The sequence below is a fragment of the Tachyglossus aculeatus genome, chromosome 23, assembly GCF_015852505.1.
Source record: "Tachyglossus aculeatus isolate mTacAcu1 chromosome 23, mTacAcu1.pri, whole genome shotgun sequence".
In the NCBI taxonomy this organism is placed as follows: Eukaryota; Metazoa; Chordata; class Mammalia; order Monotremata; family Tachyglossidae; genus Tachyglossus; species Tachyglossus aculeatus.
This window is the reverse complement of record NC_052088.1, coordinates 39,503,747-39,523,843: the sequence shown is the minus strand read 5'-3', so window position 1 is coordinate 39,523,843 and position 20,097 is coordinate 39,503,747. Positions and strand designations below refer to the sequence as shown.

Sequence of the window (20,097 nt, the reverse complement as noted above, 5' to 3'; positions counted from 1 at the left end):
GGCACACAGTAAGTGTTTAAAAAATACCGCAGTTATCAGTGGAGGAGGGAGAGTAGCCTGGGAAGATGAGGGGTTACTCGGGGAAGGTTTCCTGGAGAAGAGATGAGTTCGGTAGGGCTTTGAAGGTGCGAAGAGTAGTGTTCTGTCAGATATGAACGGAGAGGAAGTCCCAGGCAGGAGAGAGGTTGTGAGGAGGGGGTCAGTGGCGAGAGAAGAGAGGTAGAGGTCCAGCGAAGGAGCGAGGTGTGCAGGCTGGGTGGTAGTGGGAGATCAGTGAGGATAGTCAGGAGGGAGAGAGCTGATAGAGTGTGTTAAAGTCGATGGTGATATCTGCTCCTTTTGTTAACTCTAAAATTGAAAACACTCTAGCACCTTAAACAAGATGGTTAAGATGTATATCATTCAACAGGGCTCACCTGAAATCGAATACTTGGCAGTTCATACATAAAACTAAGCAATATTCACGAGCACACACAGGAACCGTACTGCAAGTTGAACAGCTGAACCACCGTGCATGCATTTAAGCATGCTTTAATCAGTGTGTTTGTCAGAATGGAATTACCCACAGGAAATGCAGTACAAACCTGAATATTCAGATCAACTGGGACCAGGCACAGTCTGGATCTACGAAAATCCAGGTAGACAAAAGAGTTCGTTACAAAATGTTACCTCAGAGAGGACACTTCTCCAGTTCCCATGGGCCGGCCGGGGGCCCCGTGGGCCCGCCAAGAGTGGACCATTTCTTAGTGGCCGGATTAGAGTCCCGGGGGGATGGCTGGGGAAACTCCACTGGTTGGAAGAGTTTGGGCGTCTTTGTGCACCTGTTCCATTCAAACAAAACATTTCTGGAACTGAGGCAGGTGTGCTGCTGGGCTGTGAACTAGAAAGACATGAAGCCTGAACCAGAAATGGTTCATGTCAATCAGAGGCCTGGGTAAGTGCCGGGGTGGGGCCCTAAAGCTGAGATTGTTGGGAAGGAATTAAGTACAATTTGTTAAGCTTCTTTCTTCCGTTACACCTATTTCAATACACTGGTTTTTGTTTTTTTAATCAAGTTTGTACTCTTAGAGAGTGGCTCTATAATTCAGATTATTAAAAAAAGATTTGATCAAGTTATGCTTATCAACCGATAATGTACTCTATGAAAAGCTCACCCACCTGAAGATTTTGACTATAATCTTGTACGATTGTTTTTATACATGGATCTTCTTCCAAATAATTCAAAATTTCTGTTTTCTCAAATGCATACTGAAAAGATCCATCAAGGCGTCTTATGCTTATTTTGGTCAAGTTCCTAAAATCCGATCCACTTTTGACGATCCAAGTGTCGTTCACTTTCTTGATTCCATAGTCATGGTCGTGACCCCCCAAAATCAGATTTACTCCTTGTGCTTTCTGGGCAAGTCTTGCATCATTTGCCCACTTCATATGTGTGATGGCAACAACCAAGTCTGCTCCCTCCGCCTTCAGTTCCTTACAGAGCTGGTTGGCGACTTCGACGTAATCTTGGTACCTGAGATTTGATTTGCTAACGGTGGCCAAAGTGTCGAGCCAGTCTTCTTCTACTAATCCTATTAGGCCAATTTTCATATTGTTCCACTTGATTATTTTCTTCACTAAGCCATGTCCAAGAGGTGCAGAAGTAAATTTGTCATACACATTGCTAAGAAACCACGGGAACTGCATTTGCTGGATATACTCTTCCAAAGTATCCACACCAAAATCAAACTCATGGTTTCCTAAAAATTAAGGAGTTCGAAAATGAATATGAAGAAAGTCACTTAACCCACAACTCATTTTTTGTTTCAGAAAGTAACATGTACATATCAGCTATCCTACTTCTAAGACCAGTGGACAGGTGTCTTCTGCATCTTTCAATTAGTGCAGCCCTTTCAAAGACTTTTCAAAGTAGTGTGAAAGAGGTGCCTGGTTTACAGTGTGTGAAAAAAGCCATGTACGCACACATAGATGCACACAGATATGGCATAAGGGACACACCAAGTGCTTCCGGAATGTGCGTTTTCAATGCACATATATATATATATATATATATACATATCCCAACCCTTTTTTAAATATCTACCCTTACCCTCAGCACAGTATTTTGGGGCAGAGTAATCAGTTTAATCCACTGCATTACTCTATATGGAAAGGCCTGTCAATAATCCGAGGGAGCCCTGTAAATAGGGACTGACTTCAAAGAGGCCCAGCTGATCAGAAGCGAAATGATCAACTCTCCGTCTCAAAATGAAATGGATGACTGGAAACAGATTAAAGTAGTTTGGTGAATAAATTGGGCAGATAATCCTAATGTTGCAGCCCAGCCAAATGTCTCAGATCCTAAAATGAGGTTTTAATGGGGATCCTAGATAGAGGCCCAAGGATATGTCAGAATGCTCTGGGTTTGCATTTCTAAGGAAGAGTAAAAACTGCTGTCAAATGAACTTTACAGCACTAAAGCAATGCTCCCTCAGTGTCTGGATTAAGAAGAGTCTCAACCTAATTTAGATTTAACATCTTTAAAGCAATGCTGTCACATATTTCTACCTAATAAAATTAGGTGCCATCCCTATTCCTAGCATTAATCCGAGGAAGAAATGAAGCAAAATGAAGCTTGAGGCTGACCACATCATTTTTCAAGAAAGCAGAGCCACCGGATGGGTTTCTTCTGAAGGAGGGAAGGGAGGGGCTTTCCACCTAGTGAAATGAACTTTAAACAGTAGAATAAGGCCTGCAGAATTTTTGAAAACCTTTAGGCCCTCTACACGTTCTACTAGATTGCCCTGCCTTTTACAAAGCCACCTCCCATATAGTCACTCTCTGCGGCCACATTAATTATTGTCGCCAATAAATGGGAGCATCGTGGACTAGTGGAAAGAGCTCAGGACCGTGCAAGTCAGTAGACAGTGGATCTAATCTGCCATTTGCCTGCTCTGTGTGTCTCAGTTTACCTCGTTTTTATAATGGGGACAAAATACCTGTTTTCCCTCCTGTAAAAGTTGAACCCCATGTGAGATTTCCTTTCAATTGAAGAGTGGTAGCCAAACCTAAACTAAGGGTGTGGGGCTACAAGTGTTAAAAATGAATTTCAGCAGAATTCCAGGTTTGGATGTTTCAATATATAAAAACATATCCCCTCGGGTCTTCCTTGGGGGTTCGGGGGTAGTTCTTACATGCTACTCAACTCCTATTGTGCAAGTTTTCCTTAACAAGGAGTATGTCTGCAACAAAACATCAGCATCATGAAAGAACTGAGGTAAGTGTTTGAAGCTTGAAAATTTTGAATCTGCCTCTTTGAAAAATGAAAATTCTGCATTATTTCCAGCCACCTCCAGCCTTTAAAAAATAGTCTTTAAAAGCCCTAATTTTAAAGACAACTGCACCATCACATCTTCTCAAATATCACCCATTTGAATCTGGAATACAGTTGATTACGTCGTTGATGGGCCTGACTACAGATAAACACCCTAAATGTATCTATCTTGGCTTCCAGTACAAGCCTCTCTCTCTTTCCAGTTTATTGATCTCAGCAATTACAGCAATGCTGGCACTAGAACCAGGAGGACAGTAACCATGGGAGAGAAGAGAAGAGAGAAATAAACCCCATGAAACCAAATTTAGAATTCAAAGCTTCTACAACAAAAATAGTCAACTCTCCAAAATCCAGAATATGTCACTTAAAACTCCGGTTTTCATGACTAGCACTTTCATTCTCATTTATCTATAGTCTGTCACTAAATTCTGGTTCTCTTCATATACACTGACTGCCCTGCATACACTGTATACCCAACCCTTCATGGGAAAACTTCCTTTGATCCTTGACCTATTCCTGACCCAGTCACTGCTTCTCCTCACCATCACTGAAAATTTCCTAGGTGCCACTGTCTCTCCTGCTGCTCTCTCCAGAAGGGAACTCATTTTCTCCCACTCCCCAAGACTCATTGGGAAAGGGGAAGGAATTGGCTTCCTTGTTACTCCCCAGTGTCACTTCACTCCACCTCTCCTACCTCTCTCACTTCCTTGAAGCCCATATTCATTCATTCAATGGTATTTATTGAGTGCTTACTGTGTGCAGAGCACTGTACTAAGCGCTTATCCGTCTCTACCACCCACTCTAGTTACCAGTCACCCCAGGCCCCACCTCCAACTTTCTGAACCATTGCAATCTTTTTCTCACATTCCTTTTCTCTTTCTCCATCCCTACATTGATCCTTGGGAACCTTACTATCCTTGCAGATATTTCCGACGACTCTTCTGTTGCCCGTTTTCTATCACTCCTCCACCACCTCACCCACTCACCAACTTGGACGCACACTCAATCTCATCATATCTAGTCACTTTATAATCTCTACCCTCACCAGCTCTGAAATCCTTCTATCTAGCCTCCATCTCCTCACCTGCTATCTCTTCCACATACACACCCAAACCCTCCTTGCAAATCTGCCCTGTTCCCCACTCCCAGAGACCTCCAGTCTTTTGACTTACTCCAATTTTCTAATGTTATCATTGCCCCATTTGGTCTCCATACCCAAATTATGTTCTCTTGACACACACTGATGCCCTCAGCACTGCCTTTTCAACTGAACTCAACTCACTCACTCCCCTATCCCTTCAACCAATCTTGTGACACTAACGCACAATCCAGGATCACCTCCACAATCTGCTTCCTTCGCTCATGTGCATAAACCGTGGAGGGCAGCTGGTAGGAATCTATTCACTCATTCATTCAATAGTATTTACTGAATGTTACTGTGTGCAGGACACTGTACTAAGCTCTTGGAAAGTACAATTCAGCAATAGAGATAACCCCTGCCCACACCAGGTTTACAATCTAGAATGGGGGAGACAGACATCAAAACAAGTAAACAGGCAACAGTATAAATAAATGGAATTATATATATATATATATATATATATATATATATATATATATATACACACACACAAGTGCTATGGGGCGGGGAGAAGGGGGAAGAGAAAAGGGAGCAAGTCGAGGTGACACGGAGGGGAGGGGGAGCTGAGGAAAATGGGGGGTTGGTCTGGGAAGGTCTCTTGGAGGAGGTGAGCCTTCAATAGGCCTTTGAAGGGGGAAGTGTGATTGTTTGGCGGATTTGAGGAGGGAGGGCTTTCCAGGCCAGAGGTAGGACATGGGCCAGGGGCTGGCGGTGGGACAGGTGATAACAAGACACAGTGAGAAGGTTAGTGGCACCAGAGGAGCAGAGTGTGCAGACTGGGATGTAGAAGGAGAGAAGGGAGGTGAGGTAAGGAGGGGCAAGGTGATGGAGAGCTTTGAAGCCAATAGTGAGGAGTTTTTATTTGATATGGAGGTTGATAGGCAACCACTAAAGATTTGGCGGGGGCGGGGTGACATGTCCAGGTGTTTCTGTAGAAAGATAATCCAGGCAGCAGAGTGAAATGTTTACTGAAGAGGGGAGACACAGGAGGTTGGGAGGTCAGAAATGAAGCTGATGCAGTAATACAGATATAAGGCGAACTTCTTCCATCTCAAATTAATCTTCAGCTGTTTTAACTCTGCTCTGTCCTCTACCTAGAAACCGTATTTCACTATCCTTATTGACTCACATACCCATTGTCCTTTCTAATTTTAGGACATTTAACTCCCTCCTCAAACCCCCTGTCTCCCTAATCTCTTGCCCCTAATGATTTGGTCATGTACTTTTACTGAGAAAATTGAAACCATTAGGTGTAATCTCGCTATAATCTCCCCTACTCCTCTCCAGTCCCTCCATTTCATGCCCCTTCTTTGACTCTCCCACCTTTCCCACCAGTATCTCAAGAGGAGATATCCCCGCTCCTCTCAAAATCTACCCACTCTACCTATGCCTCTGACCGCATCCCTTCACACCTTATCAAAACACTTGCCCCTTCCCTTCTTCCTTCCCTTACTGCCATCTTCAACATTACAGTTTCAAATGAGTTCCTTCCCACTACTTTCAAATAAGCTTATGTATACCCTATCCTAAAAAAAAAAACCCTCCCTCCATCCCATGGCTCCCTCCAGTTAATTGCCTCATCTCCCTCCAAACTCATTCATTCATTCAGTCATATTTATTGAGTGCTTACTGTGTGCAGAGCACTGTACTAAGCACTTGGAAAGTACAATTCGGCAACAGATAGAGACAATCCCTACCCAACAAGCTCACAGACTACAAGGGAAAGACAGGTGACAGAACAAAACAAGAGAAGCAGCGTGGTTTAGTGGAAAGAGCCTGGGCTTTGGAGTCAGAGGTCATGGGTTCAAATCCCAACTCCGCCAAATGTCAGCTGTGTGACTTTGGACAATTCACTTTACTTTTCTGTGCCTCAGTTACCTCATCTGTAAAATGGGGATTAAAATTGAGAGCCCCCCGTGAGACAATCTGATCACCTTGTAACCTCCCCGGCGCTTAGACCAGTGCTTTGCGCATAGTAAGCACTTAACAAATACCATCATCATTATTATTATTAAGTAGACAGGCATCAATAGCATCAAAATTGATTGAGCAAGTTGTCTAAACCAGCTGCCTTCACTTCCTCTCCTCAGTTCTCTTCTTGACCCCTTCTAATCCAGCTTCCGCCCCTTTCACTCCACAGAAGCTCCCTCTCAAAGGTCACCAATAACCTCTTTCTTTCCAAATCCAACAGTCTCTACTCCATTTTAATCTCCTCGACTTTCCATGCTGACTTCAGCCCTGTGGACCAGCCCCTTCTCCTGGAAGCATTAACTAACTTTGGCTTCACTGACACTGTCCTCTCCTGGTTCTCTTATCTTTCTGGCAGCCTATTCTCAGTCGCTTGCATAGGCTTGTCCTCTGCCTCCCACCTTCTAACTTTGGGAGTCTCTCAAGGCTCAGTCTGACAGCTTATTCTCAGTCTTTTGCATGGGCTTGTCCTCTGCCTCCCACCCTCTAACGATGGGAGTCTCTCAAGGCTCAGTTCTGGGTCCCCTTCTATTCCCCATCTACTCACACGGCTTCAACTACCAACTCCATATGGATGATTCCCAAATATACTTCTCCAGCCCTGACCCCTCTCCTTCTCTGCAGTGTCACATTTCCTCGTGCTTTCAGGACATCTCTACTTGGATGTCTTGCTGACATCACAAATTTAACACGTCCAAAATAGAACGCCTCATCTTCCCACCCAAATCCTGTCTCCACCCTGACTTTCCCATCACTGTAGACAGCACTACCATCCCCCATTCATTCATTGATTCATTCAATCAATCATATTTATTGAGCGCTTACTGTGTGCAGAGCACTGTACTTAGCGCTTGGGGACTACAAGTTGGCAACATATAGAGACGGTCCCTTCTCAACAACGGGCTTACAGTGTAGAAGGGGAGACAGACTACAAAACAAAACATGTGGACAGGTGTCAAGTCATCAGAATAAATAGAAATAAAGCTAGACGCACACCATTAACAAAAAAAATAGAACAGTAAATATGGACAAGTAAAATAAATAGAGTAATAAATCTGTACAAACACCCATCTCACAAGTCTGTAACCTTGGAATTATCCTTGACTCATCTCTCTTATTCAACCCATATATCAAGGGTTTTTACTGAGCACTTACTGTGTGTCAAACATTGTACTAAGTAAGCACTTGGGAGAGTACAATACAACAGGGTTCGTAGACACTTTTCCCACCCATAATGATGATGATGATGATGGCATTTATTAAGCGCTTACTATGCAAAGCACTGTTCTAAGCGCTGTACATAACGAGCTTACAGTCCAGAGGGGGAGACAGGCATTAATGTAAATAAATAAAAACAGCATGGTAGTCTGTATTGGATTGTGAGTTCTTTGGAGGGAGGAAAGCAGCATTGTCTGGTGGAAACAGAATGGGCCTGGGAGTTGGAGGACCTACGTTCTCGTTCCTGATCTGCCACTTTGTCTGCTGGGTGACCTCGGGCAAGTTATTTAATTTCTCTGTGCCTCAGTTCCCTCATCTGTAAAATGGGAAATAAATCCTACTCCTGTTTAAACTGTGAGGCCCATGTGGGACAGGGACTCTATCCAATCTGATTATTTTGTATCTACCCCAGCTCTCCCCTCTCAGGATCGCACCTGGAGAGTTTCCAGTGCTCTCCCAGTCTCAGTTATGGGAGGGAGAGTCAAGCAGAGGCATACCTGTTCCATTCCATAACTTGTACTTCCCAAGCGCTTAGTACAGTGCTCTGCACCCAGTAAGCGCTCAATAAATACGATTGATTGATTCCTAGCTTGGGCAGTGGCTAGTGAGTGGAAGACAATCTGTTACAAGTAAAAACTCAACTGTGCTGGGCAGCAGCAGCACGGGAGAGACTTGAGGGCAGAGGCTCAATTTACTGCGCGGAAGAAGGCAGTGGTGAACCACTTCCATATTTTTACTTCTAGACTGTAAGTTTGTTGTGGGCAGGGACTGTCACTGTTTATTGTTGTACAGAAGCAGCGTGGCTCAGTGGAAAGAGCACGGGCTTGGGAGTCAGAGGTCGTGGGTTCTAATCCCAGCTCCGCCACTTGTCAGCTGTGTGACTTTGGGCCAGTCACTTAACTTCTCTGTGCCTCAGTTACCTCATCTGGAAAATGGGGATTAAGACTGTGAGCCCCCCCGTGGGACAACCTGATCACCTTGTAACCTCCCCAGGGTTTAGAACAGTGCTTTGCACATAGTAAGCTCTTAACAAATGCCATTATTATTATTATTATTATTGTACTTTCCCAAGTGCTTACTTAGTACAGTGTTCTGCACACAGTAAGCATTCAGTAAATATGATTGATTGAAAGCGCTCAATAAATACGATTGAATGAATGAAAGAAATGAAGGAAAGAAATGAAATGAAAGAAGTGAAATGAAAGATAACGCATTGGATCCACTACCAGAATGATTGCAGGTGGAGGTGGAGTGTTCTGGGAGAGATATGTCCACGGAGTCACCATGCGTCGGAGACCACTCAACAACATAAGACAATACAAGACACCAGCATTTAGTATAGTGTCTGGCACATAGTAAGAGCTTAACAACTATCATTAAAAAAAAGAATAGGGTCTCTTGTTTCTATTTTACTCTCCCAAGTTCTTAGAACAATGCTTCTCCTGAAGTAGATGCTCAGTAAATAACACTGACTGGGGAGTGGATTTAGGAGTTAAGATGAGGAGTTCAATTTCAAACATGTTCACTTTGAAGATGCTGGCGGGATACCCGTGAGTTGTCCAGGAAGCAAGAGGAAATGTGAGACTGCACAGTGGGAGAGATGTTGGGGCTTTTGATATGGACTTTGGAGTCACCCACAAAGAAACGGTAGCTCAAATGATGCGAGTGGATATGCTCCCCAAGAGAATGACTCTTGAGCAAGCAAAGTAAGGACCCCAGAACAGAGTCTTATGGGCCAACTACAGTTAGGGAATGAGAGGTGGACTCGTTTTTAAAGGGAAATGTGAAGGAAAAGAAAGAGGATATGAGAGTATGAAGGCATTGAGAGGGTGAGGAAAGGGCTTGGGGAAGTTTCAACTACTACTCTGCACTTTCAAGCAAATACATTCAACTGGACGTTTAACCATTTTTGTAAGCAGTGTTGCTCAGTGGAAAGAGCAAGGGCTTTGGAGTCAGAGGTCACGGGTTCAAATCCCAGCTCTGCCACTTGTCAGCTTGTGACTTTGGGCAAGTCACTTAACTTCTCTGGGCCTTAATTACCTCATCTGTAAAATGGGGATTAAGACTGAGAGCCCCCGCCGTGGGACAACCTGATCACCCTGTAACCTCTCCAGCGCTTAGAACAGTGCTTTGCACCTAGTAAGTGCTTAATAAATGACATTATTATTATTATTATTATCAATCACTCATCAGTGGTATTTATTGACCACTTTCTGTGGGCAGAGCATTTTGCAAAGTGCTGTTATATGATCTGTCTGTTGTATGACCTTGGGCTAGTCACTTAACTTCTCTTTGCCTCAGTGGCCCCATTTATAAAATGGAGATTAAGACTGTGAGCCCCATGTAGGACAGGGATTGTGTCCAACCTGATTATCTTGTAGTTACCCCAATGCTTAGTACAGTGCTTGGCACATAGTAAGTCTTTAATAAATACCATAAAAAATCGCTTCTTGTTAGGTAACTTCTCTCTGCTTCAGTGGCCCCATTTATAAAATAGAAATTAAGACTGTGAGCCCCATGTAGGACAGGGATTGTGTCCAACCTGATTATCTTGTAGTTACCCCAGTGCTTAGTACAGTGCGTGGCACATAGTAAGTGTTTAATAAATACCATAAAAAAATCCCTTCTTGAAAGGTAACTTCTCTTTGCCTCAGTGGCCCCATTTATAAAATAGAGATTAAGACTGTGAGCCCCATGTAGGACAGGGATTGTGTCCAACCTGATTATCTTGTAGTTACCCCAATGCTTAGTACAGTGCGTCACACAAAGTAAGTGTTTAATAAATACCATAAAAAATCCCTTCTTGCAAGGTAGGGGGGATGAGAAAGGGGGGACAGAAATAGAACAGAGATTAGAACCCAGTTCTCAGAACTGGGCGCTTACCACTAAATTCACAGCAAGGCTATTGCTGAAGTCATTAGGGGTTTGAGTGGGGGTGGTAGAAGTCAACAAGGTAGGAAAAGTAATGTTGCTGCGCAGAAAAGACAGCTGAATTATAGCAGGCCAGGGGGAATTTGAAGTGGTGGAATTGCACTGGATTTCTACCCTGAACCATAAGGCCGCAACGGTACAGGGGTGGAGGAAGCGGATCTGTGAGGACTGGTGGGGGCAGAGACATGAACAGGGTTGGGCAAGAGAGTTGAATTTGGTACTGTGAGCCCGTTATTGGGTAGAGACCATCTCTATATGTTGCCAACTTGTACTTCTCAAGCGCTTAGTACTGTGCTCTGCACACAGTAAGTGCTCAATAAATACGATTGAGTGAATGAATGAATTGTAGAAAGGACAGTGCTCCAGCGCTTAGAACAGGGCTTTGCACATAGCGATTAATAAATGCTATCAAAAAAAAATGTCGAAGGATGGGAGGGACCACTGGAGTCCAAACAAGGCATGATGACACATGAAGAGGGACTATATGGAGAGTTCTACGTGGAGAAAGAGAGGAGATAATGACAGATTTCTTAGCCTTGAAGGCCAGGGACTGGTATCTAATTCCCAGCAATGTGTTCTTTCTGAGTACTTAGTCTAGTGCTCTGCACAAGAAAGCGCTTAATAAATACCACTACTATTATAGAGGTGAGGGGACAGGATAATGCTTAATGTTGATTATTGGCTGACAGACCAAGCAAACTCCAGACCACATTCAGGATTTTCAAAGCTACGGTATTATGTAGACTTAGACTTAGATTTTCCACAGACTTCTTTCCTGATATTTCAGCAGAAATTATCCACATCCCACAGACAACATTCACTTATCCATGCTAATGAAGAGCAGGAGTAAAATAGATTACAAAGACAGCTTAAAAATGAAAATTCTATTTTAACCATCGGTTTCAACTTTCTCTTGTATTCTATCTTTTACCAGAGCAAAATTCAGGCCTAAGAAGCCATCTAACCCAAATAAGCAGATAGAGCAAGGGCAAGGTGAATTTCAAATAAAAAAGATTTACTTACCAAAGACTGCAGAGTGGACTCCCAAAGCATTTAAAATAGGAATCATATGCTTGCCTTTTGTTATTGAACTTAATACTGATGGATTTAAGCAGTCTCCACTGAAAATCAGAAGTGGATTGAGGAAAGTGAACTTTTTTACAGCTGTGGCAAATCTATAAGAGGAAAAAATAAACAATATAATTGACTGGGTTAAAAAAGTGAAGGAAATACGACATGTGAGTAAGCAACTTTTAATAATGTAACAAAAAATATTTTCTACTTTAAGATTGTTGTCTGAACTAGCAGAAACACCAAAGACATTTAAAAATACGATTTTTAAATATGACTTTAAAAGTATAATATGAAATTTAAAAATAAAATACAACATTTAAAAATAAATACGATTGAATGAACATTACTAATAGGCCATCCACTCAATCAGTCTCAAGAAGGAACTCTGAAAAAAAAACAGACAGCAATAACTATATATACACAAACAAATCATATATATACATATATATATACACACACACACACATATATATATATATATACACACAAATCGTGGTGGAATTTAGATGTGGTATATTGTTTTGTACCTTTAGCATAAAAAATTAATGAAAAGTGGTGTTTTCCCAGCCTTTGACACATTAATTTATTATTTATTAGATTTGCATACTGCTTTCACTCTTTGGAGCTCAATGTTAAAAGAAAAAGATAATGTGAATAGTCTAGGCTTTTACTCTTTGGAGCTCAATGTTAAAAGAAAAAGATAATGTGAACAGTCTAGGCAGGAAGGCAAAATGGTTGGCAATCATTAATCTGGCTAAATTTGCACTGAAAAACTAATTCTGACTTTATGTGCAATAAAATCAAACTAAAGTTTAGGGATATAATGAGTTAAGAATCAGTTTCAATCTGGACTAAATTTCTATCACCAACAAATTATTTTCCTAATCAACCGAATGTATTTTCCTTTGAAAAGAGTTTAAATTGAGGCTACCATTTCCTGCTTCTGTGTCTTTTCAAGATCATACCTGTTTTCCTTATACACAAAAACTAACACTTCCGATTGTGATCGTACTTGTGCTGTTCTTACTACGCTTGGTTTAGAGTGGCCAAGGGTACGTTGTATTCCTCACACTCACTTTTCCAGGCCTCTGGGGCCCAAGAAAACCAACCAGGATGGCTGGACAGATGGAAGCGCCTCTGACAATTAACAGATATTCTCCATCAGAAAGGTATGACCCTTCTACCTCCGAGGAGTCGGGTAGGGGCACGAAACTAACCCCTCTTGGTAATTTGGTATTTGTTAAGCGTTTACTACGTGCCCAGCATGGTTCTAAGCACTGGGTAGATACAAGATAATCAGGTGGTCCCAAATGGGGCTCATAGTTTTAATCCCCATTTTCCAGATGAGGGAACTAAGGCGCAGAGAAGTTAAGTGACTTGCTCAAAGTCACACAGCTGATAAATGGCAGAGCTGGGATTAGAACCCACGACCTCTGATTCCCAAGCCCGGGCTCTTTCCACTGAGCCACGCTGCTTCTCATGTGGGGTGGTGCAGGGATGAGGGTCCCCCAGACGCAATACACCCTCAACAATACATGTGCGGGAATGGGCCAGGGGCTGGCTAGTGGTTGGTCCACCCAGGCCTTTCAGGGCCACCAGAAACATTGCGTGGGGACCGGGACATCTTAGATGCAGATTAGTAGTAGCCTGGACTGCCTCTTTAGGGTGGAAAGAGATCGAGGGTTGTACACTCCCAAGTACAGTGCTCTGCACATAGTAAGCGCTCAATAAATACCATTGATTGATTAATGGATCAGAGCGGGGGCAAATTTCTGCCAGAATCAGCCCAAGGATCTGGGGAATGATCTGGGAGGATCTGGGAAAGATCCAAGATGCCACGATCTACCTCCAAAGGGGCCTGCGCCTCGTCCATCTCCTAATCCAGGAGAGAAATTTCCGTCTCCACTGGGGACATTTTCTATCTCGCCCCTGGTTAGGGCTATGTGCTGAGCACAGAGTTCAGCTCCCGGGACAGATAGGCGGGCTCTTCCCTTTTTTTTTTTTTAATGGCATTTATTAAGCGCTTACTATGTGCAAAGCACTGTTCTAAGCACTGGGGAGGTTACAAGGTGATCAGGTTGTCCCACGGGGGGCTCACAGTCTTAATCCCCATTTTCCAGACGAGGTAACTGGGGCACAGAGAAGTGAAGTGACTTGCCCAGAGTCAAACACCTGACAATTGGCAGAGCCGGGATTTGAACCCTTGCCTCAGAAAAACCAGCTGTGGTCATTCGGAAAATCCACCCTGTCCCTCTCACCACTGAGTTTATATATATGTATATATATATGTATATATGTTTGTACATATTTCTCTATTTATTTATTTATTTTACTTGTACATATCTATTCCATTTATTTTATTTTGTTAACATGTTTGGTTGATATGTTCTCTGTCTCCCCCTTCTAGACTGTGAGCCCACTGTTGGGTAGGGACCGTCTCTATATGTTGCCAACTTGTACTTCCCAAGTGCTTAGTACAGTGCTCTGCACACAGTAAGCGCTCAATAAATACAATTGATTGATTGATTGATTTTGCTAAGGAGCTGCTTGTTCCAGGGCTCTCACTTGGACCCCATTTCACCCACTCAGGTCCTGTGTAAAGCTGAACGGCACAAAGTCAAGTCGAATTGTGACACTCCGTAAACGATGGGTCAGAAATTTGAGTCTTCTAGGGATGTCTAACCAACAATTTTCACATTCCCCCAAACAGCTTTAAGTTTGGAGTGGACACCAAAATGCTTAGTGTACAAAGCAGTTTGGAGGGGCTTCTTCCAAATACTGAAATCCACACAAAATCCAGAGTCCTTTTTTGATCTAAGAGTTCAGCGGAGATGCTCTAGCTGTGTTATAGAATGGCTTTTTCCTCCTGGATATTTTTTTCCAATGCTTCCTCCAAATAATAATAATAATAATAATGGCATTTATTAAGCTCTTACTATGTGCAAAGCACTGTTCTAGATACTGAAAAACACATTGAAATCCAGAGTCCTTTTTTGATCTGAGAGTTCACCAGAGATGCTCTAGTTGTGTTATAGAATGACTTTTTCCCCCTAGATTTTTTTCCAATGCTTCCTCCAAATAATAATAATAATAAAGGCATTTATTAAGCGCTTACTATGTGCAAAGCACTGTTCTAGATACTGAAAAACACATTGAAATCCAGAGTCCTTTTTTGATCTGAGAGTTTACCGGAGATGCTCAACTTGTGTTATAGAATGGCTTTTTCCCCCCCTGGATTCTTTTTTCCAATGCTTCCTCCAAATAATAATAATAATAATGGCATTTATTAAGCGCTTTCTATGTGCAAAGCACTATTCTAGAAACTGAAAAAAACATTGAAATCCAGAGTCCTTTTTTGATCTGAGAGTTCACCGGAGATGCTCTAGTTGTGTTATAGGGTGGCTTTTTCCCCCTGGCTTTTTTTTCCCAATGCTTTCTCCAAATAATAATAATAATAATAATGGCATTTATTAAGAGCTTACTATGTGCAAAGCACTGTTCTAGATACTGAAAAACACATTTTTGTGCTTTAGGGTGGCTTTTTCCCCTGGATTTTTTTTTTCTAATCGAGTGGGAGGAGTAGAGATGGTCCAAAGGAAGGCAGCCAAGCAGAAGAGAGGAACCCAAGAGTCTAGATACTCCCCAAACCCTGGCTAGCCAGCCTCCAGGTACTTAACACCTGATGGTTCCTGTAGGAAAGTGGGGAAAAAAAGAACAACAACAAAAAAAGGCCTCCTCGTTTCTCTGAGCTGCTGCCCTGGTCACTTGGGAGTGATGCATTTTAACTGATTTCTCCAGGGAAAACGTGCCAGCTCGATGGCTAGAGACCATAACAAACAATAACGGAAGATCCATTAGAAACCTTATGGATTCTGGCAGTTTGTACATATTTATTACTCTATTTATTTTACTTGTACATATCTATTCTATTTATTTTATTTTGTTAATATGTTTGGTTTTGTTCTCTGTCTCCCCCTTCTAGACTGTGAGCCCACTGCTGGGTAGGGACTGTCTCTATATGTTGCCAACTTGTACTTCCCAAGCGCTTAGTACAGTGCTCTGCACACAGTAAGTGCTCAAGAAATACGATTGATTGATTGATTGATTGACGTTCCGGAGAGACAGAGTCGCTATGAATCGGAAATGATTCAACGGCACATCATCATAATGATAAAGCCCTACTGAGAGCTCACCTCCTCCAGGAGGCCTTCTCAGACTGAGCCTCCTCCTTCCTCTCCCTCTCCTCCCCCTCCCCCTCCTCCCGCCTTACCTCCTTCCCCTCCCCACAGCACCTGTATATATGTTTGTAAATATTTATTACTCTATTCATTCTATTTTTACATATTTATTCTATTTATTTTATTTTGTTCATATGTTTTGTTTTGCTGTCCATCTCCCACTTCTTGACTGTGATCCCGCTGTTGGATAGAGACCGTCTCTAGATGTTGCCAACTTGGACTTCCCAAGCTCTTAGTCCAGTGCTCTGCACACAGTAAGCGCTCAATAAATACAATTGAATGAATGAATGAATAATAGTAACAATAATGATGATAATATAGGGTCCCCTCCCTATCCCCCACAGCTTACCTCTTCCCCTCCCCACAGCACCTGTGTATATGTTTGTAAGTATTTATTACTCTATTTATTTTATTTGTACATATTTATTCTATTTATTTTATTTTGTTAATATGTTTTGTTTTGCTGTCCGTCTGCCCCTTCTAGACTGTGAGCCCGCTGTTGGGAAGGGACCGTCTCTAGATGTTGCCAACTTGGACTTCCCAAGCGCTTAGTCCAGTGCTCTGCACACTGCAAGCACTCAATAAATACGATTGAATGAATGAATGAATCAGAAAACTGGAGTGGGTCTTCGCCCCTCTCACTGCTTTTCAATATTCAATTCAGTCATTTGCCTGCCCACAGGGCCCTTCAGTCTTTTTGGTTAGTTGGAGTGGGTCTTTGCCCCTCTCGTTGCTTTCCAATGTTCAATTCAGTCATTTGCCTGCCCAGAGGGCCCTTCAGTCTTTGTGGTTAGTTGGCCCCCAGCCCAGGGTGACCATTCATTCTGATTTACACTGGACAGGCCTATTTTCAACTGGTTTGACCCCCCAAGTGCTTAGTCCAGTGCTCTGCACACAGTAAGCACTCAATAAATACGATTGAACCAATGAATGATAGTAACAATAATAATGATAATATAGGGTCCCCTCCCCATCCCTCCCGGCTTACCTCCTTCCCCTCCCCACAGCACCTGTATATATGTTTGTATGTATTTATTACTCTTTTTATTTTATTTGTACATATTTATTCTATTTATTTCATTTTGTTAATATGCTTTGTTTTGTTGTCCATCTCCCCCTTCTAGACTGTGAGCCCACTGTTGGTTAGGGACTGTCTCTATATGTTGCCAACTTGGACTTCCCAAGCGCTTAGTACAGTGCTCTGCACACTGTAAGCACTCAATAAATACGATTGAATGAATTAATGAATCAGAAAACTGGAGTGGGTCTTTGTCTCTCTCGTTGCTTTTCAATATTCAATTCAGTCATTTGCCTGCCCACAGGGCCCTTCAGTCTTTTTGGTTAGTTGGAGTGGGTCCTTGCCCCTCTTATTGCTTTTCAATATTCAATTCAGTCATTTGCCTGCCCACAGGGCCCTTCAGTCTTTTTGGTTAGTTGGCCCTCACCCCAGGGTGACCATTCATTCTGACTTACGCTGGACAGGCCTATTTTCAACTGGTTTGACCCCCCAAGCGCTTAGTCCAGTGCTCTGCACACGGTAAGCGCTCGATAAATACGATTGAACCAACGAATGAATAATAGTAACAATAATAATTCATTCATTCAATCGTATTTATCGAGCGCTTACCGTGTGCAGAGCACTGGACTAAGCGCTTGGGAAGCCCAAGTTGGCAACATCTAGAGACGGCCCCTACCCAACAGCGGGCTCACAGTCTAGAAGGGGTCATGTTAAAACCTCATCAAGTCCTGTCGGGTCAGTTTGAAGACCTCAGTTTCAATCAATCAATCAATCAATCAATCGTATTTATTGAGCGCTTACTGTACTAAGCGCTTGGGAAGTACAAGTTGGCAACATATAGAGACAGTCCCTACCCAACAGTGGGCTCACAGTCTAGAAGGGGGAGACAGAGAACAAAACCAAACATACTAACAAAATAAAATAAATAGAATAGATATGTACAAGTAAAACAAATAAATAGAGTAATAAATATGTACAAACATATATACATATATACAGGATATATATACATATATATACTCAGTATGTATACTATGTATATGCATATATATACACATATATTATATATATATATATATATTCAGTTTCCCGCTGAGTCTTCTTGGTGGGGAGAGGGGAGGGGAGTGGGGGGCTGGGGGAGGTGGGAAGGGGGGTGGTCTTCCTTGGGCCCTGTACCTAGCAGCTCCTCCCACGGGCTCCTCGCTCCTCGACTCCACTTCGTACACATCATTGAAATGTAGGACGACGAGGTCGTCCGGGCCTGGGGTGGTGGGATTGGGCTGGGGGTCCACCTCCATCCTTCCAGGACACCCCTGGGATGATCAGGGGGCAGGGGACGGGGGGACAGGGCCCCCGCAAGGACCAGTCCTGAGGCGCGAGGCCCAGTCGGCACGTGGGCCTCCCTCCGGGCGGGGGGGACAACGGCCGGGAAGGGAGATGAGGGCCGTTGGGATGTCAACGGAAAATCCCGGAACGCTGCCCACCGTACAAAAATAATGATGATGATGATAATAATAATGGCATTTTGTTCAGCGCTTACTGTTCAGAGCGCTGCCGTAGATACGAGGTCATCAGGTTGTCCCACGTGGAACTAAAACAGTCTTAACAGTCTTAACAGTCTTAGTACAGTGCTCTGCACACAGTAAGCTCTCAATAAATACGATTGATTGATTGATTGATTGATTGATTAACCCCATTTTACAGATGAGGGAACGGAGGCACGGAGAAAAATAATGATAATAATGATAATAATGGTATTTGTTAAGCGCTTACGAGGTGCCAGCCACTGTTCTAAGTGCTGCGGTAGATACAAGGTCATCAGGTTGTCCCACGTGGAACTAAAACAGTCTTAACCCCATTTTACGGATGAGGGAACGGAGGCAAAGAGAATAATAATAGTAATAATAGCACTTTGTTAAGTGCTTATGATGTGCCAGCCACTGTTCTGGGCGCTGCCGTAGATACAAGGTCATCAGGTTGTCCCACGTGGAACTAAAACAGTCTTAACCCATTTTACAGATGAGGGAACGGAGGCACGGAGAAAAATAATAATAATAATGATAATAATGGTATTTGTTAAGCGCTTACGAGGTGCCAGCCACTGTTCAAAGCGCTGCGGTAGATACAAGATCATCAGGTTGTCCCACGTGGAACTAAAAGAGTCTTAACCCCGTTTTACAGATGAAGGAACGGAGGCACGGAGAAAAATAATAATAATAATGATAATAATGGTATTTGTTAAGTGCTTACAAGGTGGAAGCCACTGTTCTGAGCGCTCCCGTAGATACAAGGTCATCAAGTTGTCCCACGTGGAACTAAAACAGTCTTAACCCCATTTTACAGTTGAGGGAACTGAGGCACAGAGAAAAATAATAATCATAATCATAATAATAATGGTATTTGTTAAGCGCTTATGATGTGCCAGCCACTTTTCTAAGCACTGCGGTAGATACAAGGTCATCAGGTTGTCTCACGTGGAACTAAAACAGTCTTAACCCCATTTTACAGATGAGGGAACGGAGGCACAGAGAATAATAATAATAATGATAATAATAATAATAATAATAATGGCATTTGTTCAGTGCTTATGATGTGCCAGCCACTGTTCTGAGCGCTGCCATAGATACAAGGTCAACAGGTTGTCCCACGTGGAACTAAAACAGTCTTAACCCCATTTTACAGATGCAGGAACTGAGGCATGGAGAAAAATAATGATAATAATGATCATTATTAATAATAATAATAATAATGGTATTTGTTCAGTGCTTACGGTGTGCCAGCCACTGTTCTGAGCACTGCCGTAGATACAAGGTCACCAGGTTGTCCCACGTGGAACTAAAACAGTCTTAACCCCATTTTACAGATGAGGGAACTGGGGCACAGAGATTAATAATGGTAACAATAATAATATAATAATGGTATTTGTTCAGCACTTATGATGTGCCAGCCACTGTTCTAAGCGCTGCGGTAGATACAAGGTCAACAGGTTGTCCCACGAGGGACTAAAACAGTCTTAACCATTTTACAGATGAGGGAACTGAGGCACAGAGAATAATAATAATCAATCAATCAATCATATTTATTGAGCACTTACTGTGTGCAGACCTTCTCAAGCCTTGACAGGGTCCATGTGCCATCTGAAATCTTCGGCTCAAGTCGGACCCAATTTATCTCTAATCTATACCTGGTTATCACA

General features: G+C 42.7%; 1 protein-coding gene across 2 annotated transcripts in view; it reads right to left on the bottom strand.

Moving 5' to 3' along the window:
• The window catches only part of LOC119944739 (mannosylglucosyl-3-phosphoglycerate phosphatase-like), a 32,933-nt gene extending 14,670 nt beyond the window's left edge, over positions 1 to 18,263 (bottom strand). For both annotated transcript variants that reach the window (XM_038765848.1, XM_038765849.1), the window contains exons 1-3: positions 18,078 to 18,263; positions 11,595 to 11,746; positions 1,159 to 1,739 (exon numbers count right to left, since the gene is read on the bottom strand). In XM_038765848.1, coding sequence (XP_038621776.1) covers positions 1,159 to 1,739; positions 11,595 to 11,746; positions 18,078 to 18,199 — 855 coding nt within the window. In that variant the 5' untranslated portion in view covers positions 18,200 to 18,263. The remainder of the gene's footprint in view (positions 1 to 1,158; positions 1,740 to 11,594; positions 11,747 to 18,077) is intronic.
• Positions 18,264 to 20,097: the final 1,834 nt, after the last annotated feature.